The sequence below is a fragment of the Sus scrofa genome, chromosome 1 (genome assembly GCF_054392235.1).
Source record: "Sus scrofa isolate SSC_HxYL_T2T_F1_AM1 chromosome 1, Sscrofa_HxYL_maternal_Yorkshire_Landrace_v2.0, whole genome shotgun sequence".
Taxonomy (NCBI): Eukaryota; Metazoa; Chordata; class Mammalia; order Artiodactyla; family Suidae; genus Sus; species Sus scrofa.
The window spans coordinates 90,238,097-90,265,794 of NC_139383.1; the positions used below are offsets into that span (position 1 = coordinate 90,238,097).

Here is a 27,698-nt window from a genome sequence, read left to right on the forward strand (position 1 = left end):
TGCTGGATTTGTCCCAAAGGCCACAGTTTAGCCCAAAATACACATAGGAAGAGAACTTGCTTGGATAATTTTAAAAAGCTTAAAATACACCTAAACATACTAGCTCCCTCCTGACATGAAATGTATTTCTTTTCTCAATAGCCTTAAATCGCTGCCTGAAGACAGGCAGAGAAGATTTATAACATTTATATACAAGCACTAAAATCAAGGAAAGAGCAGTTAACTGCAAATGTGCAAATGGGCTCTAACAGCTGCACAGCTCTCTCACTGTGTGTGTGTGTGTGTGTGTGTGTGTGTGTGTGTAATATATCACTGGGGAAAATAAATATAATTTGGAAGAATAATTTACATGTCAAAGTTGAGGAGTTCCCATTGTGGCTCAGCAGTAACGAACTTGACTAGTATCCATGAGGATTCGGGTTTGATCCCTGGCCTCGATCAGTGGGTTAAGGTTCCGGTGTTGCTGTGAGCTGTGGTATAGGTCGAAAATGAGGCTCAGATCCCAAGTTGCTGTGGCTGTGTGGGTGTGCCCAGCAGCTGCAGCTCTGATTCAACCTCTAGCCTAGAATTTCTATATGCTGCAGGTACAGCCCTAAAAAGCAAACAAAAAAGAAAGAAAGAAACAAAGAAACAAAGTTGAGTTCCTGGATGTAATTCTGCTATATTCTTAAAACTGAAAAAAAAAAAAAAAAAGAGGGGGGAAGGGGTTTTATCACAGATGGGTGAGCAATGCAATGAGCTTGGGGTGATGTATATTTCAACCTTATTTTTCCCTGAATGTTTAAATATTTTCTCCATGAGACATACTAGAAAAAGTTTCTGCCATGCTAAAAGGCACTGTCCAATTAAACTTGACTGAATTTGATATTCACATGTTTATTTTAAAGACCACCATAAAAATAAACAGAAGTCAAGACACTGTCTCCTCTTCCCGCAGTTTCTAGATAAAGCTTGCTTGGCTGGTATGAGATGGAAGAATTAAGGTATGTTAAGTGAGAAGCATACATGTAACGGAAGAACTAAGCCAGATAAACCATTTTCAGAGAACTAACTTTAACCTATTTTGCCATAACCTATTTTGCCAGAAATGGTTTAACTATAATATATAAGAAAAGGTATAAAAATCGGAACGTGCTAGGATACCTGTAAAGACAAAAACATAAAAATGGGGGAAAAGGTGAATAGGTTGGGAATAGGAAAGAAAACATTTCACATTTGAAGTCCAGACAGACTAGGGAACGTGTAGAACAGAAGTGCTAATACAAAGGGAAGAGTGTTGTGGGCCAGAAGCCAGGAAGGTGGGCTCCGACCTTCGAGGGTCACTGAACTTCCGTAGTTTCTTCATCTGTAAAAGAAAGGGCTGCACTTGATTAATCCCGAGTTCCCTTTAACTCTACTCTCTTCACTCAGTACATCACATAGTTCAAAGGAAGGCAAGGTAAGTGGATTCAAGGTAAGAAACAGTGAGCCCAACCCCAAAGCTACCTTCACTCACCCTACACTCTGGAGTATTATTACGAAGGAACTTCCTAGACGTGAGATGTGGTGCAGGCCATGCCCACAGTTACCTACTTTGAGTAGTGGCAGGAATCTCCTTGCTGGACTGGAGACGGCATCAAGCAAAAGCACACCATCGCTGGGTCACTGCAGTGCCCAGGCAGCAGGGCAGGGAAAGCGCTGCCCAAGGGTACCCCAGGCCAGCAGCAGTACAGTCCCCTGACCTGCTGGCTTTCCTGCCATGCAGAGAGAGAGGGCTCACAGGGGGCAGAGTGGACAGAAACAGACACACAGAGAGGAGAGAGGGAGATGCCCTAGTCAGGGAAGAGAGCAGAATGTTGTTTAGAAGGGACAGGAATAGAGACAGCAGAATCAGAAAAAGAAACAAGCAGAATTTCAAGTCTAGTAAAAGTCACCAGTAAGGAACCAGAGATGTTCACTAGTGAGGAAACCCCATTAGCATTTTTACTGGGTTCCTAGGCGTCAGTTGTACTATTAACACCTCTGATGGCTCTGAGTGACGGCTAAGCCCCTGGGGCCCATGCCCCAGGCCGGGCATCTCCCATTCCTTACATCACACCCTGTCGATGGATTGATGGGTAACTGTGATAGATAGGTCTCTGGCCTTGAAATTGAAAACAGCTTAATGTGGTTCTTTAAATTGTATGGCAATTACCTCCTTCAGAATCCTTTCATTAAAAAACTGTTGAAGTTTTTCATTGCAATAGTTGATGCAAAATTGTTCAAAACTGTTATGTTCAAAGTACTCTGAAAATAGAACCAGAATCAAGAGTCATCATCAGATCGACTTCATATTAATAAATTTAACTTAGGATAAAATTTTACTGTATCAATGCTTAATTTAACACTAGGTTAAAAAAAAAAAAAAGTACATGTAATTGCTTCATACTCCCCAAATGCTCTTATTTCAAGATTCAAACTTTGACAGGCATTAAAATTAAGTATTAAAAATACCTTGCTTCACCTGACAAAAAGCGAAAATAAAATGACATAAGATAAATGTCATATAGCAAAAGATATAAAATACAAGCCCCTTCTAACATTTTTAAGCACAAATGTTAAAGTAATCTAACTAAAGAAGAAAAATGACTTTAAATGTAAGTACTTTATAGTCTGCTATATAATCAATAAAATTAGTTATGAAAAATATTATGGGGACAAGTACATTTCTAAACTTAGGGGATTGTGTTAGGTTATTTCTAAGATCTCTGTAGCTCTAAAATGTTATGACTCTGTTGTATGTGTCTGCTTCACTAAAAATAGTGCCGACCAGGGAACAAATGTCTGAATAATTATAAATCTTAAGTCAGTGTTCATTGTCTCTCTACCTTTGAACAAGGTAGAGAAACTATAAATTGTAAAATATAAACTATAAATTGTAAAATACAGGTTACATAAAAAAAACTCTGCCCTTGCAAAATGCAAACACTGCTATCTTCCCTTGGCAAAGGCAAATGAATGACAAAGGAGGACAAATACAAGGAACGCCCACACTGATGAAGCCCAATATAAAGACGGTCAGAATTACTTTGAAATTTTTACAACATGGTCATTCTGAACAAAGTTGCATTCAGATATCAGTGACTCATTCCTGGTTATACAGCTCCGCAGTTGTTCTCAAATACTTACCTTGATATCTTATGCATTTGGTGGAAAATAATTGGAAATAGCTATCTGTAATAGCTATTTACAACTAACATTAATGACAAGTTTTTACTCATAGCAATGAGTTTGGCCTGCTGCTCGGTCAGCCTGCACCCAGTCCTATGCTGGAGTCAGTAGTTTTAATGATGTAATTCTCTTTATCAGCAGCACTCAAGACTTCACCTTGATTCAACTGTATTCATTTGAGAGAAGAAAAAAAAAAGACATCTCCTACCTAGAGCAATTTTAATCAATATGTTTTAATGTAAGCATCAGTGTGACCAAAATCCATGAGTACTTCCTTTCTTTTCTCTGAACTATAAACTTCCTATTTAAATTATATTACAAAATGAAATGTAGCCATATAACTAAAAACACATCAAGAAAAAGGTATTACGAGGGGAAAAAAAGGTTTTTAAAATTTTATGTGTGAAAAATTCAATGAAAAAGTATTAAACAGGAGTTCCCATTGTGGCTCAGCAGTAACTAGCCTCACTAGTATCCATGTGGATGTGGGTTCAATCCCTGCCTTTGCTCATTGGGTTAAGGATCTGGCATTGCTGTGAGCTGTGGGGTAGGTTACCAACATAGCTCAGATCCTTTGTTGCTGTGGTGTGGTGTAGGCCAGCAACTGCAGCTTTGATTCGACCCCTAACCTGGGAACTTCCATCTGCCACAAGTACAGTCCTTAAAAAAAAAAAAAAATTACACAGATATGAACTCACAAATAAAACTGTACTTACCAAAACCAGCAATGTCGAGGACTCCAATAAAATAGGATGAGGTTTCAAAAGGAAAACACTGATTTACTCTGTTCACTACATGATCAAAAAGATGGCTATAGACAGTCTTTGCCAAGGCATCCCGGGCATTGTTTGCTTGCTCCACTTTCAAGGGCACCCTGGAAAAGAAGAATAAACCAGTGAAAACTCTTCATAGTAATAGGTTGTAGAGATAATGCCAGATCCCCAAGAACAAGGTGTATCTACACATATTCACCGTGATGAACAAAATAAACAGTTACAAAAGGTCATTTGTGAATAGCAACCGATGAGTGGGGCTAAGTACAACAATACGAGAAAATCATCCAAAGTTAGATTAAAAGTCTATTACTGAGTAAAAGAACTCTAGGCTCTCAATATCTCTTTAGCTCTAATTTTCCCCACCATGAAGGACTTGTACAGAGCAGCGAGGGAAGGCACTTACTTTATAACTGTTCCTTTGGCGCCCCCTGCTGTTGTTAGCATGACTCTTGTGGTTAAACTTACACGAAGATCGTCTTGATCCAAACCCAGTAATTCTGCACAATATTCCAATGCCTGAGTAGATTTATTCTTCAGGTTACAACCACCTAATTAAAACATATGTTAATTGAAATTAACCAACATTATGTAGACCATGTTTTCAAGATCCATTTCTGAGAAGTACACTCCACTTACATAAAACTATGGAGTAGACAAAGCTTATTCTGTGACTTTCAGTTTCACCTCACTTGTTCCCCACCCTCGTGAGGCATCCATACTGCCAAGGTCAACAGGAGACCCTCACTCAGGCCCATCCACGAAACAACCCTTTTAGCCCATCCATTTTAACCTGTCACTGTTTCATTTTTTATGATCCTGAAAGGAAAATATACTAATCACAGATTATAATCCTTGTTAATATGTTACATCTCTGGAAGAGTAGAGTGCCTTATCACTCACATTCACCTGACCCCAGAAAAGCTCAAGGAGTGATATTAATGGTAAATGCAGAGAGGCACTTTCCTAGGGCAATAGGGGTGTGGGTGTCTGTGCACGAGTGTGGGTGTGGGTGTGCTCGTGACACACTATGCTCATGACACAAGGGACAAAGGAAAGGGGTGAAGAGGCCACTTCCATTTCCTGTATGTCATTTCTATAGATTTCTATTTATGGAGGCTGTTCTCCAAAGTTTTTTATAGAAAGACAGCGTATGACAGTGTTTTAGACTCTGGGCTATGAAGGCTCTATGACTTACTACTTGTGTGACCCTGAACGAGTTACGTATTCTCTCTGTTCAGTTTCTGCACCCATGTAATGAAGATAGTAACTTCACTTGCCTGTTGTGAAGATTAAAAAGCTTACAAACATGAAAGTGCTTGGAATAGCGTCTGGTGAATAATAAGCACCATATAAAGGTGAACTAGAATTATTATCTTATTACTACTAATACTAAAATAAAAATAATAAACAGGTATTAATACTTGTAGGGATTAATGTTTATATATGATTCATTTTAAGACTAATTTCAAAAAATGTGGAAATCATAATGAGAAGTTTATCATGAAAAATTAACAAATTATTTAACAGACTGAGAAATAGACCATGAGGTAATATATAAGTAAAGGGCTGTCAAGACAATTCACTGAGGAAAGAATAATTTTTCAGACAAACGGCACTGGATAACTGGACATTCATATGCAAAAGAACGAAGCTGGACACCTACTTCTCACCATTCACAGAAATTAACTCAAAATTGATTGAAGACCTAAATGTAAAAGCTAAAACTATTAAACTCTTAGAAGAATACAGACATAAATCTTTGTGACCCCAGACTAGGTAATGGTTTCCTGGATATGGCACCAAAAAGACAAACAACAAAAGAAAAAATAGACACACTGAACTTTATCAAAATGAAAAACCTTTGTGCTTCAAAGACTACTATGCAAAAAGTGAAAAGACAACCTACAGAATGAGGGAAAATATTTGCATATGATACATCCAATAAGGAACTTGTACCTAGAATATAGTTTTAAAAAAACTCTTACGGGGAGTTCCCATCGTGGCACAGTGGTTAACGAATCCAACTAGGAACCATGAGGTTGCGGGTTCAATCCCTGCCCCTGCTCAGTGGGTTAAGGATCTGGCATTGCCGTGAGCTGTGGTGTGGGTTGCAGACGCAGCTCGGATCCCGTGTTGCTGTGGCTCTGGCATAGGCTGGCAGCTACAGCTCCGATTTGACCCCTAGCCTGGGAACCTCCATATGCCGCGGGAGCGGCCCAAGAAATGGCAAAAAGACAAAAAAAAAAAAAAAAAGAAAAACTCTTACAACTCAATAATGAAAAGGCAACTCAACTTAAAAAAAATGGTTAAAGACTATAAATATCATCTCTCCCAAAAAAAGATATACAAATGGCCAATAAAGTCATGAAAAGATGCTCAACATCATGTGCCATCAAGAAAAGGCAAATAAAAACCACAATGAGGCAACACTTCACACACACTAGGATGGTGAGACTGTAAAATGATTCAGTTACTTCGAAAGTCAGTTCCTCAAAAGATTAAACATAAAATTACCATATGACTCAGCAATTCCATCTCTAGGCATATACTTGAAAGAATGAACATATGCCCACACAAAAACTTGTACACAAATGTTTATAGCAGCATTGTTCATGATGGTCCAAAGTGGAAGCAACCAAATATTCATTAAATGACAAATGAATAAAGTGTGGTATATCCATACGAAGGAATATTACTAGGCAATAAAAAGAAATGAAGTACTATACGTGCTAAAATACGGTTGAACCTTGAAAATACGCTAAGTAAAAGAAGACGGTCACAAAAGAGCAAATACTGTATGATTCCATGTATATGCAATGCCCATGATAGGCAAACTGATAAGAGACAGAAAGTAGAACAGTGGGTGCCTAAAGGCTAGAAATTTGGGGAAAATGATGAAGGGTATGGGGCTTCTTCTTGGAGTGAGGAAAACATTCTAAACTGGTGATAGTGACTATTGCACAACTCTAAATATGAATTACCTTTCCAAAAAGTTGAAAAAAAATGAGATTGGAATACTTGGACGATATCTTAAGCCAATAATTCTATGAAAATAAGATTACTACTAATTTCTAGTTTGTATTCAGAAACATATTACCTAAAATTATATAATTCAAAAAACTGACTACTGATTAATTTAATTTTAATTTTAAATAATTTGTCTTATTTAAATAACACCTTTTAACTACTTTGCAGTTTCAGGAATTATGTTAGGCTAACATAAGAAAACACTTATTTTGAAAGTTTTAAAAAGGCAAAATGCTGTAAAATAATGTAAATGTTTTCATGTCACTCTCCTTCCAAAGAGAATTCTTTGAACACTTTTAAAATCTGTTATAATTGGAGTTCCTATCATGGTTCAGTGATTAACAAATCCAACTGAGAACCATGAGGCTGTGGGTTAGATCCCTGGCCTTGCTCAGTGGGTTAAGGATCTGGCATTGCCGTAAGCTGTGGTGTAGGTCCAGATGTAGCTCAGGTCCCATATTGCTATGGCTCTGGGGTAGGCCGGTGGCTACAGCTCCGATTGGACCCCTAGCCTGGGAAGAACCTCCATGTGCCACGGATGTGGCCCTAGAAAAGACAAAATAAATACATAAATAAAATAAAATCTGTTATAATTATGTATATTTTGATTATGTGAAATTTAAAAAGCATAGGATGTCCCAAAAGGTATTTTTTGCATTTCCATTATGCAAAAAACTTTTAATAAAATGAGAGTCTTCTGAACATTTACTGAAGAATAAATCCTGATAAAGTAGTTACAAAAATATCCAGAGATTTTTCAAATTCCAAGACCATACCAAAATCAAGCTCTTAAGGGCAGGAAAAAAAACCAATTATATTTAGAAAGAAACCATTTGGATCTATAAGCAGAATCACAAGGGGAGTTCCCGTTGTGGCTAAGTGGTAACGAATCCAACATATCCACGAGGACTTGGGTTTGGTCCCTGGCCTTGCTCAGTGGGTCGGGGATCTGGCATTGCTGTGAACTGTGGTGAAGGTCACAGATGTTGCTCAGATCCTGCATTGCTGTGGCTCTGATGCAGGCTGGCACTGTAGCTCCAATTCAACCCTAGCCTGGGAAATTTCATATGCCATGGGTGTGACCCTTAAAAGCAAACAAAAAAAGGGAGGAGGTCACAGGAAGTAGGAAGTTTAATATAACAAAATCTTAGCTATTGAAATTGAAATACTTCGTTGATTCACTACTTCCAATCTTCTCGGCTTTCTGCTCATTTTCCCTCAACAAAAGGAAGTTTGAGAAAGAAAAATAAAAGATAATGTGAATATCTGCTACATGCATTTAACTAACCAGATCATGTCCCATTTAGCTCCTCCCTACACATCTGTGTTTTGTTCCGCACGGTAACAGCAGCAGGTGTGTGGAAGTGCTGCCCATCACTTCTACAACATCTCCAAAGCGCACATTAGTTAAGCTACACTTTCTTGCCATTACTTACAACTTTCACAAGCTGCCTTGGTATAACGATGCTACTGAACAGACAAAAATGTATTCCAACATTCATTACATTTTCAAATCTCTCCAAAAAAACTAACAAAAATGTTAACAAACACTAAGAACATATCTGATTCTGCTTGGTTTTCTTTTTTTGCTGCTGCTTCTTTTTTTTTTTTTTTTGGTCTTTTAGGGCCGCACCCCTATGGAAGTTGCTGGTCTAGGGGTCGAATCAGAGGTACAGCTACTGGCCTACACCACAGCCACAGACTGGGGATCCGAGCTGCATCTGTGACCACAGCTCATGGTAAGGCCAGATCCTTAACCCACTGAGCAAGGCCAGGAACTGAACCTGTGTCCTCATGGACACCAGTGAGGTTTGTTACCCCTGAGCCACAATGGAAACTCCCCAGACACAATTTTTTTTAAAAAGATTTCTTTTAATTATAGTTGATTTACAATGTTCTGTACACAATTTTTAATTGTTTTTCCTCTTACGCCACTTCCTTATATGCAAACTACTGCTTGGTAACTACACTTTAAAAACACTTCTTGGAGTTCCTGTCATGGCACAGTGGTTAATGAATCCAACTAGGAACCATGAGGTTGTGGGTTCGATCCCTGGCCTTGCTTAGTGGGTTAAGGACCCGGCGTTGCCATGAGCTGTGGTGTAGGTTGCAGAAGCGCCTCAGATCCCACATTGCTGTGGCTCTGGCGTAGGCTGGCAGCTACAGCTCTGATTAGACCCCTAGCTTGGGAACCTCCATATGCCATGGGAGTGGCCCTAGAAAAGACAAAAAGACAAAAAATAAAAAATAAAATAAATAAAAACACTTCTTAATGCTATTTCATTATTATTTTATGGGTGAAAAATCCAATGCTTAGAGAGCTTCTGGGATCTGACACTAAAGCCCATGACACTATATTAAATGGTGCATGGTGCTTTTGATTTTTTTTTCTTTTTAGGGCTATACACAGGGCATATGGAGATTCCCAGGCTAGGGGCCTAACTGGAGCTACAGCTGCAGGCCTACACCACAGCCACAGAAACGCAGGATCCAAGCTGCATCTGTGACCTACAGCACAGCTTTGGCAACGCCGGATCTTTAACTCACTGAGTAAGGCCATTGATTGAACCTGCATTCTCATGGATGCTAGTCAGATTTGTTAACTGCTGAGCCATAACGGGAACTCCAATGTTTTTGATATTTTTAAAAACTCATTCTTGCGGTTGCCGGGGGCGGGGGGGGGGGGGATGGATGGGAGTTTAAGGCTAATAGATGCAAACTATTAATTTAGAATGGACAGACCATAATGTCCTACTGTATAGCACAGGGAACTATATACCCAATCTCCTGAGATAGACCATGATGGAAGATAATATGAGAAAGAGAATGTATACATATGTATGATTGGGCCACTTTGATGTACAGCAGAAATTGGCACATTATAAATCAACTACACTTTAAATAAATAAATAAAAATTTAAAAAATTTTATTAAAACTAGAAAAAAGAAACCTCATTCTTAGTGTAAGATTTTTTAAACAATGCTTTTATGCAGGAGTTAACAATCTTTTTCTTCAAAATGTGAGGTTTCAGGCTTTTCTGGCCATGTAGTCTCTGCCACAACTACTTACCTCTGCCACCGCAGCACCAAAGCTGGCAGAGACAAGACATAAAGGAGTGAGTGTGGCTGTGTTTCCACAACACTTTAGTCACAAAAACAGGCACCTTGGTCACCTATGACCAATAGCCAAGCCCCATATTCACCAATCAAACTTAAGGTTACATGGCTCAGCATAAACAAATCTCACTAGCATCCATGAGGATGCAGGTTCGATCCCTGGCTTCGCTCAGTGGGTTAGGATCTGTCATTGCAGTGATCTATGGCATAGGGTGCAGACATGGCTCAGATCCTGCGTTGCTGTGGCTGTGGTGTAGGCTGGCAGCTGCAGCTCCGATTCAACCCCTAGCCTGGGACCATATGTCATGGATGCGGCCCTTAAAAAAAAAAAACAAAAAACTTACGGTTACATGAAAAGTCTTGCTATCCATACAGAGATTGACACACTGTAGTTGAAAAGTTACTATCATGCATGCATTTCAATGTTCTTTTCAATGAGTATCATGTTTAACTATTTTTATTTCCCAGTAATGAAATACATAGGTTTTGATATAGTCACTTATCCTAACTGACTCATCCAAGCTTATACCAATGAACCAGAAACATGCCAAAATACCTTAATAAATGGTAGAGAATTATTCTGTTCACTTATTGGAAAAGTGTACTATCAGTTGGAACACTTAACCAAATGCCACCCTGGTAGTCTGAGTTATTCACCCTGCACAAAATGAGTTTATTCTTCATCGGCATCATGGATTTGTTCAAAACAGAGCTCATAATAACTAACACTGCAGCATGCTGCAGTTCCAAGATTCATCATGTAACATGATATATTCTAGAAATATCAGGGTATGAACAAACCTTCATACGGTCAATTTAAATATGACAACCAATGACAGAACTTCTAAAATTTGACTCCCTCTTAAAATAAAACAAAAAGACCACAAAAAATTAAAAACAAAAACCTGAAGTGCTGCCAGCTTCCTCAAAATCAATATTTCCAAGATGTAGGACGCCAGCTACTACCCGGAACAGATCGAGCTTTTCTTCATCATCCAAACCGATTTTTTTCATGGCTGTACACATTCTAATAAAGTCTCCATGGTCATCTAACAAAGGGTCTTTCAAGGAACCTGCCTTAAGGTACTAGGAAATAAGAAGACATCGATTAACTGCTGTTTACATTACTTAAGCATAGAGGATATCCCAACTAGATGAGGTCTGTTAATGCACTCTATAACATGCAAAAATAAAATGTGTCGATAAGAAAACTTGAGTATGCTAACACATTCAAAAACTGAATGACTGGGCAAAGCGTACACAGAATCCAGCTATTTCTTTTTTCAATAACGTGTGACTCCACAACTCTCTAAAAAATTTCAGTCAAATTTTCTAGTTAAGTTACAACTTTAACTCTCATGTATCATAAAGCTAGGTGATTAGAGAAAACTACAATTGAGTGCAAATGAAGGGAGTATCAGTGGTTGCAATGAATCAACATGAAACCAGAGGTCAAAAAGAACTGAGGTTGGAGTTCCCGTAGTGGCACAGCAGAAACAAATCTGATTAGGAACAATGAGGTTGCAGGTTCGATCTCTGGCCTCGCTCAGTGGGATAAATCCAGCATTGCCATGAACTGTGGTGTAGGTCGCAGACACGGCTCAGATCCCAGGTTGCTGTGGCTGTGGTGTAGGATGGCAGCTGCAGCTCCGATTCAACCCCCAGCTTGGGAACCTGCATATGCCTTGGGTGCGGCCCTAAAAAGCAAAGAAAAAAAAAAAAAAAACTGAGGTAAAAAGTCATAATAAAAATTAATTTAAATCCAACACTTAGCATTATTCTTCAGGTTGACTTCCATGAACTGTACCGAAATTATATTCAGCAGCAGTGAATAGTGCACAGGCTAACGACAATTTTCATGGCCTGAGAATTAATTTCTCAAGTATATATGAGATAAAGTGGATTAGTAAGCATTATGCTTAGGCTAAGACTATATGGGAAAACATTTCAGAAAAAAATTTCTTTCTCTCCTAAAAGAACTTGCATCTAATGTATTCACTTGTTAAAACCAATAGCAAACTCAGAAAAAGGAAGAAGTCAGCCCTGCAGAAATTAAAAGAGAAAAATAAAAGTTACTGGACACAGAAAGATTGGACTAGCAATTTTCCAGAACTTGAGAATGAACAGGTAAAATGAAATTTAGGTAACAGCATCAGAATTAGCTGGCCATTAAAGATGCCTCTGGGAGATGTTTTTTTGCCTCGAGGTTACCAATTGCTTCCACAGCTAAAGTTGGAATTGCCTTTCCAGAGAAGTCTTTAAGATGTTTAACCATGCATGTGTGAAATTTCTGGAAAATGTCTAGAAAAATTTAATTTTATTCTTAAGCAAAGGAAACAATCACATGCAGCCAAGTTGAAAAGAAAACACATATCATGCAGAATTTTTAGTCTTGCAAATGAATGGTCACTTCCTTTAAAAACTATTTCTCATCAAATGTCAATGAATGAATTGCTTTTGTGGCAGACTAAAAATACTGCATTTTCCTAAAAATGACACACAGCTTCACAAGCCAATGGAACTAGGCAAAGGATTCTAAATAGTCAAAATGATCACCTCATCCTCCTGATCAAGAAGACAATAAAAAGTAATTTAAACAGATTAAATCCATTATTCACTTATATATTTTTATATATATATATATATAACTCAATCAAGTGAACAAGATTCCTAACCAAGCATGTTGACTCTAGAATCAGAGAAGGCACGTTTTCCTCTTAGGAAAGTACACAGAATGCTATTGTTTGGCAAATCAAATCAAACTTTCTTTCCTCTTCACTCAGTTTTCCCCATGCCAAGAGAACAAATTTATATCTGATGTTTTTTTCCTTTAAGATTTATGTAATAGCCCACCAGGAAATATCTCCATTATCTTAGTGGAAATAATACAATTTCTATATTTTAATGATACCTTATAAAAATATAGGCTCTCATGACAAAGGAAGATACCGTAACAAATATTAATGTCACTTCTTAACATCCTAACCATAGAATGCAGCATAAAGGTTACAACCTATAATTCAGACGTCTGTGCCTAAAGTGATAAAATGTCAACTTGAAAATAAACTACAGGAGTTCCCATGATGGCTCAGTGGTTAACGAATCCGACTAGGGACCATGAGGTTGCAGGTTCGATCCCTGGCCTTGCTCAGTGGGTTAAGGATCCGGCGTTGCCATGAGCTGTGGTGTAGGTTGCAGAAGCGCCTCTGATCCCACGTTGCTGTGGCTCTGGTGTGGGCCAGCTGTAGCTCTGATTTGACCCCTAGCCTGGGAACCTCCATATGCCGCGGGAGCAGCTCGAGAAATGGCCAAAAAAATAAAAAATAAACTACAGACTCATTTGCTTAGAATTTGAAAATACTGGGGATTTTTATTTGCTTTCTGTTCCTTTCTATGAATATATGAAAGACATAGTTCACCTCACCATTGTGAAATAAGTCGAAAACACCTGATCGCAAATGCAGGAGTATTAAAAACTGAGCCTAATAAAACTTTGTTCAAGTAAACACTCAATATAAATCTTTTAATAAAATGAATAAAGGCAATGCGAACTAGTCCCCATAATTAATCCTGATTTGGCATTTAGTATTTAGTATTTCAGCTCCCTGAATAAATACAACTTAATACTCCTTATTACCTAAACACTGCATATTAAAATTTGTAAAGATTGTAGTAGATTACTATTTTTTTTTTGGCCACGCCCATGGCATGTGAAAGTTCCCAGTCCAGGGGTCGAACCCAAGCCACAACAGTGACAACATCAGATCCTTAACCACCAGGCCTGGGAGCTCCATAGTAGATCTTTTTTAGATTAAGGATTTAATGTTTTTTAAATAATACTTAATGGTATAATTATATCTAATTACTCTTAAAAATACAATAATTTAGTAACACCTATACATAAAACATTTCATGATATAGAAACAGGATGTTTCAAAGAGAAATACAAATAATACATAAGCATTAGTTTATAAGAAGGCTTACTCTATTTATTGTCTACATCAAAGCTTACTTCAGCCTTGAAGTTGACAATAATTCATAAAAGACACATTTTATACTTAATCCCAAGTGAGTGACAGGAGAGTATGTTTCAAAAATGTCAGCAAAGGATGGTTCTTAGGCAATCTGACATCCTCATGCTAGGAAAAAGAGGAAGGCAGCACATCGAGGCCTCACCAAGAAGAGCCACCTGTGCTGTGGCTTCTGCAGATGCCAACAGGGGAATAAAGTCTTTATGGCGACAGTCACGGTTAAGCATGAGCCTAAAAGTAAGATACCTTACCCAGGGTTCCAAAGTAAAAAAACAGAATATCTCTTTCAGCATGATATTAGAGATTGTAATTTTAAAAAAGTCTACCGTACCTCAGGACTTTTTCGGTTCTGTAAAATCTGTTTGTCAGTTTCCTTGTTAGCAAAATATCGAGTGCAGCCCCGGTTTAAATACTATGACAAAGACATTTAAAATATAATTAACAAATATGATGCACAGGAAAATAACACAAAGGAAAATATAACTTATCAAATAGTGCTAACCATAAAGAAGTTCTAAACATAACCTGCGTATCATTTAATCTCTCAGTTAAAATCTACACATCACAAACATTTTACTCAAACTATGGGTGGTGAAAAATCTCAACCTGAAAGTAGATTAAATGATTAGCATAAAAATCAATACCATAAAGTATTCCTATTTTTAAAAGGTATCAATTTTATTTTATTTGGGGCAGGAGGAACCTGTGGCATATGGAGGTTCCCAGGCTAGGGGTCGAATTGGAGCTAGAGCTGCCGGCCTACACCACAGCAACAACAGATCTGAGCCGCATCTGTGACCTACACCATAGCTCATGGCAACGCCAGATCCTTAACAGAGCGAGGACAAGGATGGAACCTGTGTCCTCATGGTTACTAGTTAGGTTTGAGCCCAACCACAACAGAAACTACGTTCCAAAGGTATCAATTTTAAATCTTCTCAGCATTAAATATCTTATTAAAAATATAGTTTATGAAATATGAACTAAATACATTAAAAGTCTCAAATAAGAACCCACACTGTGGTTTAATATCTTGAGTAATATTTTAAATTCTAAATAATTAACAAATATTATTCTTGCGTTTCTTAATTTTTGGTTTTTACAATCAGGTCTTCAAAACATGCCTTTCATAGTTACTGACAGTTAACACTAGTTGTACATAAATTACAATGCTTGCTTTATGAAACTTCATAGGTATTCAAATAAAAATTGCAGCTTTTATTTGCTTTCCTGCGCAGAAGCCTTTAAAGGCTAAGTGCTTTGAAAACATAACAAGGGCAGCTGGTGAGAAGAAAATAATATATTGGCCTCTAGGAGAATCTATTGCCCATATTTAATGTGTGGAGGTTGTTCAGGAAGGCAGTGCACAGGAAACAGGATGAGAAAAAATTTTAAACACCTCAGTTTTTCTTAAATCAGGTCACTATGATTCCACTGTACTATGGCATGAATTCCAAGATTAAATATAATACATTATATAGATACCAAGAAAAAAATCACAGTAAAATTCTGAATGATTTAGGGATAATTTAATATGTTAGATGATCAATGATTTATTTCTCCCCTCCATTGCAGTGAAATATTAAAATACAGTTAAAATCCAAAAATAATACACAATGATTTTTTTCTTTCTAGCCTAGAATCTTGGGGAAAAAAATAAAACAGAAAGAAGAGGATAAAACTGGTTAGCATTTTCAAATGGCTATTTCAAAACAGAGCTCTTTTATTTAGTAGGATAATACTTGGAGCCAAAACAAGTGTTTTCTTTGCTGGCAAGAGTTACATCCACCCACCCCAACTGTTTTATCAAATACTTGGCTTCTGTACAGATGGATTTAATATTAAAATCTAGGAAGAAAATGTTTGCTTCTTCCAATTTTTCTGTAACTAGAAAGCTGTAACTATTCTTGCCACTCACTATCATTCTATCCAAGCTTTATTTATATTCTAGGATCCTTATGGGACCATAACAATGCTTCCGTGAAACACATGCAAAGATATTTTAAATTTTTGAATAATGCAAGCATTTTATGCCTTTTATTTTCTAAAATACATACACAGTTAATATGAAAGTTTTCAAAGAGATGTACCTCTACAGCTCATTATGTACCAATTTGGACAGAGTAGTGACAAAAATGGGGGAGAAGGGTTCTTTTCTCCATTGTATATTCTTGCCTCCTTTGTCATGGAAATCCTATAAAATTGGATTGTGATGATCACTGTACAACTACAAATGTAATAAATTCATTGAGTAATAAAATTTTTTTTAATTCTAAATAATTAATCTGATAACCAAAAAAAAAAAATGGGGGAGAAGGGTTCACCCTAGTGTAGGGTTTCTCCTTTGTCTTTACAACTTTATCGATGAGCTAAAACTGGAGGCCTAAACTGAACCACAGAAAAACCTAATGAAATGACCAACCCACTTTTAAGTCACTCTAAAGCAGAATCATTAGGTAGAAGGGATCCGGAGGTGTGTGTATACTGCCTGAGAGGAACAGCCAAGACAGCACAAGTTTGGGGGTGAAAGGTAAATGATGTTTCACTAGTTTCCTCTCACTTCCAAAATGACTCCCTTCAGAGGAAGTCATGCTTGCCAGTTCACACCATAGAGGCTGGAAACTCCCTGACCTGATAGAAAGCTTTTCAATAGCTGCCCTCTTAGATGGCTGCCGTTGCACCAGGAAAGGCTATACACTCTCAGGTGCACTCTCAAGCCCCCAAGTAGAAAGAAATGCTATATTAAGACAAGAATAGGGAGTTTCTGTTGTGGCTCAGTGGTAATGAACCCAACTAGTATCCAAGAGGATGTGGGTTTGATCCCTGGCCTCATTCGGCAGGCTAAGGATCTGGTGTTGCTGTGGCTGTGGTATAGGCTGGCAGCTGCAGCTCCAATTTGAGCCCTAGCCTGGGAACTTCCATATGCCACAGATGTGGCCCTAAAAAGCAAAAAAAAAAAAAAAAAGACAAGAATAGTCACACTGCTTTATCATTAACTTGGTGCTGACAAAACCACATCATCATTAAATTTCATGATTCATAGTAATTCATATTTCTTTTCTACAAACCACTATAGAGAATGCCTCTTCTACTTTCATAAAGTTAATAAATCCCAATTAATTTGGTGAGCTCTAGAGTTAAACATTTCAGAATTGTATAAAGAGATGCAGCTATAAAACAGTTTAAAATAGTTTTTAAAATTTCCAAATACACATTAGAAGAAATTGATTAAAGTAATAAAGAGATGCTGGTTTGCAAACACAGAGTAATTAAATATAAATGAGTGTCACGATCCTCAAATGGAGAACTCCTGGCTGAAAAGGACTATCAAAATCACCTGAAGAACTTCACACCGACCACATTCACTACCCCTGCACTACATGATTCCTGTAAAGCCCACATGGGGACACTATTTTCTAGCTGAGAATTTGTGAACTATGCTAAACACTCCCCAGTCACCACTTCTTGAAACTCTATTGACTTGTTTGTGACTCTTGGCACCCCTGAGCTTCCTTGTTCTTCTCCTACAACTCCACCTGCGCTCTCTTTCTTGGGCCATGCTTCACCTCCTCAGCCTCTTCAACTCCAGAGTCTGGATCCTGGTGTGTGCTTTTCCACATGATGCAATCTCTCTGGACATATCATCTATGCACCATCACAGTCCTCGTACCACCAGGGTATAGCTTTGCCCCACCCTGTCCTCCATCACGGACCTGACCTTCAGATCAGTACACCCAGCGGTCTTCCCAACAGTCTTCTGAACAGCTCCACTTGGATGATCCACAGACACCAAACAGACCTCATCCTACACACCACACATCATCCATGGTACTTACATCCATCCAGTTACCCTAATCAATTATTCCAGACTCCTCCTCCTTGCCAAATTCAAACCCCACATCCTATCAATTTTACCTCCTCTGTAACTTGGCCACTGCTAAACCAAATTCAGGCACTGAATAACTGCTACATCACCTGGAGCCACAGGTTCCCAACCCACTTACCCATGGTTACAATTTCTATCCATTACCCCCTCCCCTTAAAGCTACCTTCCATGTTAAAGCTGGAGGTAAGTGCAGACCTGATATCCAGCTTTCTACATCAAGACCTTCAACAGTTCCTTACCACAGAAGACCAAATTCTAGCCTCACCTCCTCCACTTCCTGTCCTTCCCTTTAAGCTGTTTCCTGCCTTTCTTTGTTCATCTTTTTGAATGTACCAGAAATACCTTTGGAATGTTTCTTCATCAAGTTAACACTTGAAAATCCTTCAGGATTCTGATCAAGCATCAATTGTTCCAGTAAAGTTTTTCCAGAATCAACAGCATCCTGTACGTAACTCCCACTTACCATTCAATACGTCAGACGTGTGTGTGTGTGTGTGAGTCCCACCAGTTTCTAAGTTGCTAAGAAACATGAATTTCGTCTCATTTTATCTTTTTACCTTTGGCACAATGCCTAGTATCAATGGGTAGGCAATAAATGTTTGTCGAACTGAATTAAGGAAAACAAGTATGGGTCCTTTATTAATTCAATGGTCAGACTTTTTTTTAACCAATAAGTCAAAGGTAACTTTCAAGTTAGCATTACATCACTATTATAAATTTCTTACTGAGTTTAGCATCTACCCTTTTACCTATCCCAATATGTACCCCCTTCAGAGTGTTATGAACTCAGCAATAAATCTCAATAGAGATCGATCAGGTACAGAAGCCATTCTATTACATTACACTGACTTCAATGTAAGATATATGCAACTAGACATCAAAATCCACTGAAATAACTTTTAGAATAGAAGCAATTCAATGGGCAAAAAAAATGCATGAAATTTCTTTTCATCCAACCTACCCGAAAATTATCTGGGGAGCTCAAATGAAGTCTTTCCCTAATATCTTCAGAAGCACCAGCACACAACCTATAAAAGATATGATAATTCCTTTCCTCTTTGCCTTGAACACAGATCCTAGATTTCTCTAGAAGATAATGTGAGACAAATCCTCCAACAACTGAACTCTAAAAAGCAAAACAGAGAGAAATTACACGTTTACATTTAAAGTCTCAAAGCGTAAATTGTCTTTTCTAATAAACATACATCTATTGAAGAGGCTGTGATATTTATCAAAGGGGAAAAATAGATAACTAAATGTAAGCTTATAGTATTCACAGAGATCATATATATTCTCCCAACTCTCTAAAGTAACAGAAAAATTTAAATAGATGTGCCATGAGTTCAAATACAGCACCAATTCTTTTTTTTTCAATTTTGTGTTTTATCTTCATGTGTACGAGTTTCCTTTTGCATAACAAAATCCAATGTTATTTTGTGATTTTATTGATGGTTTTTTGTTTTTGTTTTTCTTTTGGGGGGCCACACCCACAGCATATGCAAGTTCCTGGGCCAGGGATTGAACCTGCACCACAGCTGTAACCAGAGCCACAGCGGTGACAGTGCCAGATCCTTAACCTGCTGAGCCAACAGAGAACTCCTAAAGCATCAATTCTATCAAGAACCTTGTATTTGCCCCAAACATAGCATCCTGAAACTCACTCTTACCTACCTTTTCATTAAAATGTATTTCTACAAATTTCCCAAATCGACTGCTATTATTGTTGCGGACAGTCTTTGCATTTCCAAAGGCTTCTAGGAGTGGGTTAGCTATTGGAAAAAAATGACAATACTCAGTCAAAAAATTAGCATGAAGGAAAATTACAAAGTAATATGCATGGTATGTTTCCATTTATTAGTAAATATACATAACTGGAAAAAAATTCTCAAAAATGCTAACATGAAGGAATTCACTTATGATAGCAAATTCCACACATATTTATTGATTACCACTATGTTCAGGCGTATAAAGTGCAGGAGATGGGAAAAAATTTACTCAAAAATTATTCAAAATTTATATAAAGAAAATGTGTTATGGGAAAGACTAAATTTTCAAAAGGCACTAGGTTACAAAATTTATAGCTAGACTTGAAAAATTGCTCCGTAAAAATTTTAAGGTTTCCACATCAGCCCTACAAGAGTAGTGATTACAGTAAAGAAAACAGCAAACCTCCTGTGACAAAATATAAGCGAGAAGTTACTGGCTGACTTACTTTTCAAAAATACATGTGAATAAAACCTCCAGATTTAACATTTTTATAGGCACATTCAACAAAATCTAACAAATCAGAGTTTATAGAATTACCTACAAAAGGTTCTCAGAACAATAGTTTTTAAAATCTCAATGAACAAGTGCAAAAGTTTAATTGTCTTTATTTCATAATCCCTCATACATACTCTCTACATGGCTGTAAAAGGGGTACTAGAGTCTATTCTTCTTACCAGTCTCAACTAGAAGCATAGCAGTTAGTGTCAATCTTAAACATTCCATCTAAAACTTCATAAACTGTTGCATATGTTTATTGCTAGAGTATTTCTTATGACATCTTTTGAAGTCCATTTCTCTTACTCTATCTACAGCATAGAAAGCTTAACTAGTCTCCAAACCTTTGTAAACGTCACTCCCAGGTTGCTTCACTTGCCAAATAATTAAGTATTAAAACTAAAAAAAAAAAAAAATGGGAGTTCCTGCCATGGCTCAGCGGTAATGAACCCAAATAGGATCCATGAGGATGCATGTTCAATCCCTAGCCACACTCAGGGGATTAAGGATCTGGCATTGCCATGAACTGTGGGGTAGGCTGCAGATGCAGCTCGGACCCCGAGTTGCTGTGGCTGTGGTGTAGGCCAACAACTACAGCTCTGATTCGACCCCTAGCCTGGGAACTTCCATATGCCGCACCTACAACTCTTAAAAAAAAACACATATGTACTTAGTTTACCATATAGTTAAGATGCCTGGGTTTATGTCCCATTTTCACAACTGATGAGCTATTTGCTCTTCAGCAAATAAACTCTTTTCACCTTAGTTTCTCACCCATAAAGCAGGGATAAAACAGTACCTCCCTCATAGACTGTGAAGACTTAAATTAGGCAGGAGATTTCAGACAAATCAGACCTCATCTAACACATCTCACATACGTCAATATCATCATCATTCCTAAATACCTACTGGGGAAAGCGAGAGATGGGGAAGAGAGTGTCCAAAGAGGCCTAAAAACCTCAAAGAACCACAAGGAGACCAATTTGACTACAACCACAAGGAGACCAATTTGACTACAGTCTAAGGATTCAAAGGAAACATGACTCAATTAGCCCAGAGAAGGCTGAGGCCAGGCCACACTGTGCACTGCACTTGATGATAGGATTTTGGCGCTCTATCCTAAGGGCAATGGGAAACCAACAGAGGATTCCAAGCAAAGGACATCATTCAACTTCCACCCAGAGAACAGACTAAAGGACAGCAGGACTATAAGAGGGAAGATCAGAGAAGAACCTGTGATGCAGGAGGCTGGTGCAGCCCCAGCATGACAGCAGCCTAGAACAGCAGTCTGCAAACAGGGTACCAGAAGACTGTCTAAGGGGTACAGAGGCACTGATAGCTTAAGGAACTCAATTTCCAGATTCACTTTCCAAGAGAAATTATTTCCTCCCCAAAGTACCTCAATTCCAAAGAACCCTGTCCCTTTCTCCTTTATGAAAACAAGGTCAACGAAACAAATGGGAGGCCAGAGGGCTTCCTGTATCTTTCATTCATCCAACAAATATTTATGGAGCATATGCTATATAGCAGATGTTACTCTGGAGGTTTGGAATATACAAAAATCCCTGCCCCATGTGCATGGGATCATGGGAAAACAACAAATGTTGAGCAAATGAGAAGATAGTACCTGAGCAAGGATTTGTAGGGGATGGGAGGGTCTTTTGATCTCTGGGGGAAAATTTCAGACCTAGAAGGTTATTCTAAGTTAATTTCAGTACATATCTAACGACAGAAAATAAGAATTTCAAAGATTAACGATACCTTCAACAATTCTATCATCAATATCTTGACCGGTTCCATAGGATTCAGTCAGATATCTGTTTAAAATATAGGATAAACAAATTTAGATCACAAAGATATTGAATATACTGTATTTCTAATTTCAATATTATTTAATACAACTAAAATTTAAACCTGGATCATCCACTAGAACTGTTTATTTAAAATGCAAATTTTAGGAGTTCCCGTCGTGGCGCAGTGGTCAACGAATCTGACTAGGAGCCATGAGGTTGTGGGTTCGATCTCCGGCCCTGTTCAGTGGGTTAAGGATCCGGCGTTGCCGTGAGCTGTGGTGTAGGTCGCAGATGCAGCTTGGATCCTGTGTTGCTGTGGCTCTGGCATAGGCCGGAGTCTACAGCTCAGATTAGACCCCCAGCCTGGGAACCTCCACATATCGCAAGAGCAGCTCTAGAAAAGGCAAAAAGACAAAAAATAAAAATAAAAAATAAAATAAAATGCAAATTTTATATTTAATGCAACTACTACTCTGTTATTGCTTTTTAAACATGTAAAATTCTATTTGGATAGTCTTTGACATCTAAATCAACATTTTTTTTAAACTTTTAAAAAATATTCTGACTTTAGCCAACTATTTGGTTTTAAATACACCACACATTTTACACAGAAATATTCATCTTCTACATGACATTCCAAGTCTTTTGTGATAGCCACTGAACACCTAGGAAGTAACCACCTTCTGTTGTTCCAGTGCAAGATAAAACATGACAAACAATTTGCCTGGCACACTTCAAAACAAAGAGTAATCTCTGATTTACAATATAAGCATAGTTTCTTAATTATTTGTTCATTTTTAAAGGTGTATATTAACCACAGACTCACCATATGGCTACTACATACAGGAGAGCGAATAAGAAATTAAGGCACTTAGAATTCCAAGAGTATTAGGAAGCATTCGTTTAATCAGAATTGCATATACATATCAGGCAATAAGAAACCCTTAAATCAGTTTCATACAAGTAACTCTTAATAGTGTGTGTGTGTGTGTGTGTGTGTGTGCACATAAAAATAGCAACATTTCAAAAAGGGACCCAGGATGCAGCAATGAACAAAGACTTGTAACAAAGTGGGAACAGGTTGGAAGGAATGCAGAAGTACCAGGAGCAGCGTCAACACTAGACGTAACATTGCTGAGCGTGTAAACTGAAGGGCCAGCTATAACGAGCGCAATGGTTCGTCCCATATATAAAATGCTATAATCCTACACAAAGTGTAGTGTTTAATTTGAGGGCAGCATGGGGGATACAATGGGGGGAGGGCTGTGGGGAGACAGAAATAAGGGTGGGGAGTTCCCGTCATGGCGCAGTGGTTAACAAATCCGACTAGGAACCATGAAGTTACGGGTTCGATCCCTGCCCTTGCTCAGTGGGTTGACAATCCTGCGTTGCTGTGAGCTGTGGTGTAGGTCGCAGATGCGGCTCAGATCCCGCGCTGCTGTGACTCTGGCGTAGGCTGGCAGCTACAGCTCCGATTAGACCCCTAGCCTTGGAACCTCCATATGCCGCGGGAATGGCCCAAGAAATGGCAAAAAAGAAAAAAGAAAAAAAAAGAAAGAAGGGTGGCATCATAAACTTAAGGTTCAAAAATGGGTTCAACAACTCTAGTAGCTGGACTTTGAAAATAGAATGTGAAGGCTGCATTTTGAAGGACAGTCCTAGATTTCCCTCTGCCCAACCAGTACAGTCTCCTTCAGGTCCTCAGGAGAATAACATGTTAGAGGTAGTTTTCAACAATCTACAGCTTAGCTTCCACATAAGGTGTCTGTTTCTGTAAAAGGGATAGAGCCTGGACCTTTTCAAGGTAGGTCATTAAAGTATGCAAGAGTATTCAAAGCCAACCTGTTCAAATCTCAAGAAGATACATGCTCACAAGTAAGATGATTCACAACAGCCAAGAGGCAGAAGCAACCCAAGTGCCCACTGATGGATGGGTGAATAATGAAAATGTGATATGTGCACACAATGGAATATTATTCAGCCTTAAAATTGAGGAAAATTCTGACACATGCTACAACATGGATGAATTCTGAGGACACTATGCTAAGGGGAACAGCCAGTCACAGAAAGACAGAAAGTGTATGATTCTTTTACATCGGGTATCTAGCTAGAGTGGTCAAAATAACAGAGGCAGGAAGCAGAATGGTGGTAGCCAGGGGCTGGGGTCAGGGAAGTGGGGAGCTGTTTACTGGGTACAGAGTTTTAGCTCTGTGAGATGAAAGGTTCTGGAGATGGGCTGAACAACTATGTGAATATACTTAACACTGCTGAATGGTAGACTTAGAAATGGTTGAGATGGTAAATTTTGTTATCACATAAAAAATTTTTAAGCTTTTAACCACAATTAAAAAAAAAAAAAACTGTTCAAAATATCCTGTGTCACCTAAACATTCCTCACCTTAGAACAAATTTTGTATTTTCCGTTTTGCCAGCTCCTGATTCTCCAGATACAATGATAGACTGACTCAGCTTGAGCACCTTCATGTCTCGAAAAGCCTTATCAGCTGGGGTCAAAATAACACAACACATTAGTGAGGAACAGCATATAAAATACAAAGTCTCCAAATGATAAAGTCCATTTACTATCAAAGAGTGCCAGCTCTTAGAGAAATTATAATAAACTATGTCTACAGTTAGCATAATTTTAAAGAAAAATCATCTAAAAGTGTTCAAAACATCTCTACAAGCATATATTTTATTTTATTTATTTATTTATTTAGTCTTTTTAGGGCCACACCCAAGGCATATGGAGGTTCTCAGGATAGGGGTCAAATTAGAGGTACAGCTGCTGGCCTACACCACAGCCACAACAATGTGGGATCTGAGCCACATCTGAGACCTACACCACAGCTCACGGCAATGCTGGATTCTTAACCCACTGAATGAGGACAGGGATCAAACTGGCATCCTCATGGATACTAGTCAGGTTTGTTACCACTGAGCCATGACAGGAACTCCATAAAAGAATATACTTTAAATGTTCTAATTATCCTGACAGCTAAGTAATATGAAATCTGAGAAAACAATTCTTATGTGTGTTCTAGAATGTCTCTGAGCTGTGGCTCAGCTTTTCCTAACACCATAGCAGATCTGCAGAGAGATGAAAAACACTCACTTTGCATAACTAACGACATCCTCAGAGAAAAGGAAAAAGTAACGAGCTACCAATTATGAAATCCAGCAGCCAAATTTTCTACTGGAGGAAAAAAAATACATCACTGCACAATAAATCTGTTTTTTTTGCTGTAATAGTACTGTAATAAGCACCTTGCAGAATTTATCAGCATTTCAAAAGTAGGCAGAATTGCTTTAAGTTTTTGCTATTGTTTACATATATAATTTTTAACTATATTCATTATACTCTGACAATTTGGGCTATAAAATGTCTTTAAGACTACAAAGACAAGATGAGCACAGTTCAATTCGGTTAAAGTGGGTGCAAATTAAAAGAATTTTAATTGAGAGTTCCCATTGTGGCTCAGTGGCAACAAACCCGACTACTGTCCATGAAGATGTGGTTTCAATCCCTGGCCTTGCTCAGTGAGTTAAAGATCCGGTGTTGCTATGAGCTGTGGTGTATGTAGCAAACACAGCTTGGATCCTGCATTGCTATGGCTGTGGTGTAGACTGGCAGCTGCAGCTCTGATTCAATCCCTAGACTGGGAACTTCCATATGCCATAAAAAGGGAGAAGAAAAAAAGCAAAAGAATTTTAATTAAAAACTAAGTCTTGAGCAATATGCTCCATAAGGCAACTATTTCTCACCTCAGACATGTGCTACCACACAAGGGAAGAAGACTCTTCAGCTTTTACTCTAAGGACCAAATGCAAACTACAGGCAAGAGTATTCAGATCATTCTGACCACTTGACCAGCAACCTGTTCCACCCACTTTTGTAGAATCACTTTCAGTGCTTAAACAACGAGAAACGAAACCTGGTTTATTTCCACTTTAAACGACTTCTGTCCAATGATGCACTTGCTCACTTTCAGGGTCTAAGGATTGTGCACCATTTCCCCAGCTGAGAGACACAGACCAGTGCCGGTCAGAGCACTGACAGAACCAAAGTCACTGTGCTGCTGCCCTGGACTTGGCTGACACATTCACTGTCTAGTAGAACACAGCACACATCATCCAAATCTGGAGGTGAAGCCCGGTTAGGCCAAAGCACAGACACAAAGAGAAACAAACTGCATGAAGATCCAGAACCCAAACGTGTCATTGTCTAACTGCTGATTATGTCTGAATCCCAAGGCTTAGCTAACGCCTCCGTACTTGCAGCCAACAGCTACAGGAGATGCCTGTTAAATAGTCCTCCCCTGCTCTTCAGTGTGAAAGTGCTTCAAGATGAGAGAGCACCTGAGAAAGGCAGAGACAGACGCTCCTGCTTCTCCATGTGGGCTCCCCAGAGATACGAGGCACGGATCACTGGTGACTGTTTGCAGTCTCTATGGCCCTGATGCAGGACAAAGCACATGGACGTCTGCTCTCACTGCTCCTATCTAGCCCAAGCAATGCACTCAGAAGTGATGACTAGGGTCTCAGCTGAGGACCTGGGCCTCCTTCCTAGTCACGGAAGGAGGACACCTTTAGGATGCAGTTAAAAAGAGAGTTCCCATTGTGGCTCAGGGGTAACGAACCCAACTAGTATCCATGAGGATACGGGATTGATCCCTGGCCTCGCTCAGTGAGTTAGGGATCTGGCGTTGCCATGAGCTGTGGTGTAGGTCAAAGACACAGCTCAGAGCTGGTGCTGATGTGGCTGTGGCATAGGCCAGCAGCTGTAGCTCCAATTCAACCCCTAGCCTGGGAACTTCCATATGCTGTGGGCACAGCCCTAAAAAGACAAAAAGAAACAAAAGAAAGAAAAGAAAAGAAGGAAAGAAAACATTAGGTCAGCTTTTATTGTGACCTACTTTCAACTGGGTGGACACACTTAAGAGGACAGGGGCATTTAACAAAGGTCATGAGGTACAGAGGCCCTGGGAGTTGGCTGCAAAAACATTCTAATCCACCTTGTGTGCAGCACCTGCTCCCAGCAATGGTACCTTTCATTAATCCAAAAGGAAAAATGAGTAAATCTGTACAATTTAAAGAAAAATCAAAATTAAGATAGTTACATTACTTACCAATTGCAAAGACATGAGGTGGCATGGTCCCAAGAGATTTTCCTTGGTAGGACTTTATTGTTTCTGAAGAGTAGATTTTAGGAATGTCAAAGTATGGGTTCACGGCAATCAGAATGTTGGCCACATATGTCTGAGCAGGAAAAGCATACACATGAAATGTGCCAATTACTATTTCCATTTCAAACTAAACAAGGCTCCCAAGAGAAAGAAAATGGGGCAAAGAGATACCCTCAGATCTTTCTATAACTAGAACCCTCAAATCCATACTTCTGGCCCTTACCTAAAACTCAACACGTCCAAAATCACAACCATCTCTCCTGACCTCCCTTTGCCTCCAAGGAAACAGGCCCCTCCCACCTGCCTTCCGGGTTCAGAGCATCACCACCAGGTCAACATGGGCACAGCTGAGTCTCTGAGCTCAGACATCTTCTGTTGACCCCACTTATGAAATCTACTCTCCTAGGTCTATGCCTACAGCCTGAGTTTCA

The 27,698-nt window shown here is 38.7% G+C and overlaps 1 protein-coding gene across 28 annotated transcripts in view; it reads right to left on the reverse strand.

Moving 5' to 3' along the window:
- The window catches only part of MYO6 (myosin VI), a 143,107-nt gene that overhangs the window by 47,611 nt on the left and 67,798 nt on the right, over positions 1–27,698 (reverse strand). For all 28 annotated transcript variants that reach the window (XR_014836475.1, XM_005659429.4, XM_005659428.4 and 25 more), the window contains 10 exon segments: positions 27,211–27,340; positions 24,480–24,585; positions 22,050–22,105; positions 19,698–19,795; positions 18,988–19,152; positions 14,472–14,552; positions 11,015–11,195; positions 4,369–4,513; positions 3,906–4,063; positions 2,174–2,265 (listed from right to left, as the gene is read on the reverse strand). Coding sequence is in view for 27 of the 28 variants with exons in the window: in XM_005659429.4 (XP_005659486.1) it covers positions 2,174–2,265; positions 3,906–4,063; positions 4,369–4,513; positions 11,015–11,195; positions 14,472–14,552; positions 18,988–19,152; positions 19,698–19,795; positions 22,050–22,105; positions 24,480–24,585; positions 27,211–27,340 (1,212 nt within the window). In the remaining variant the exon portion in view is untranslated.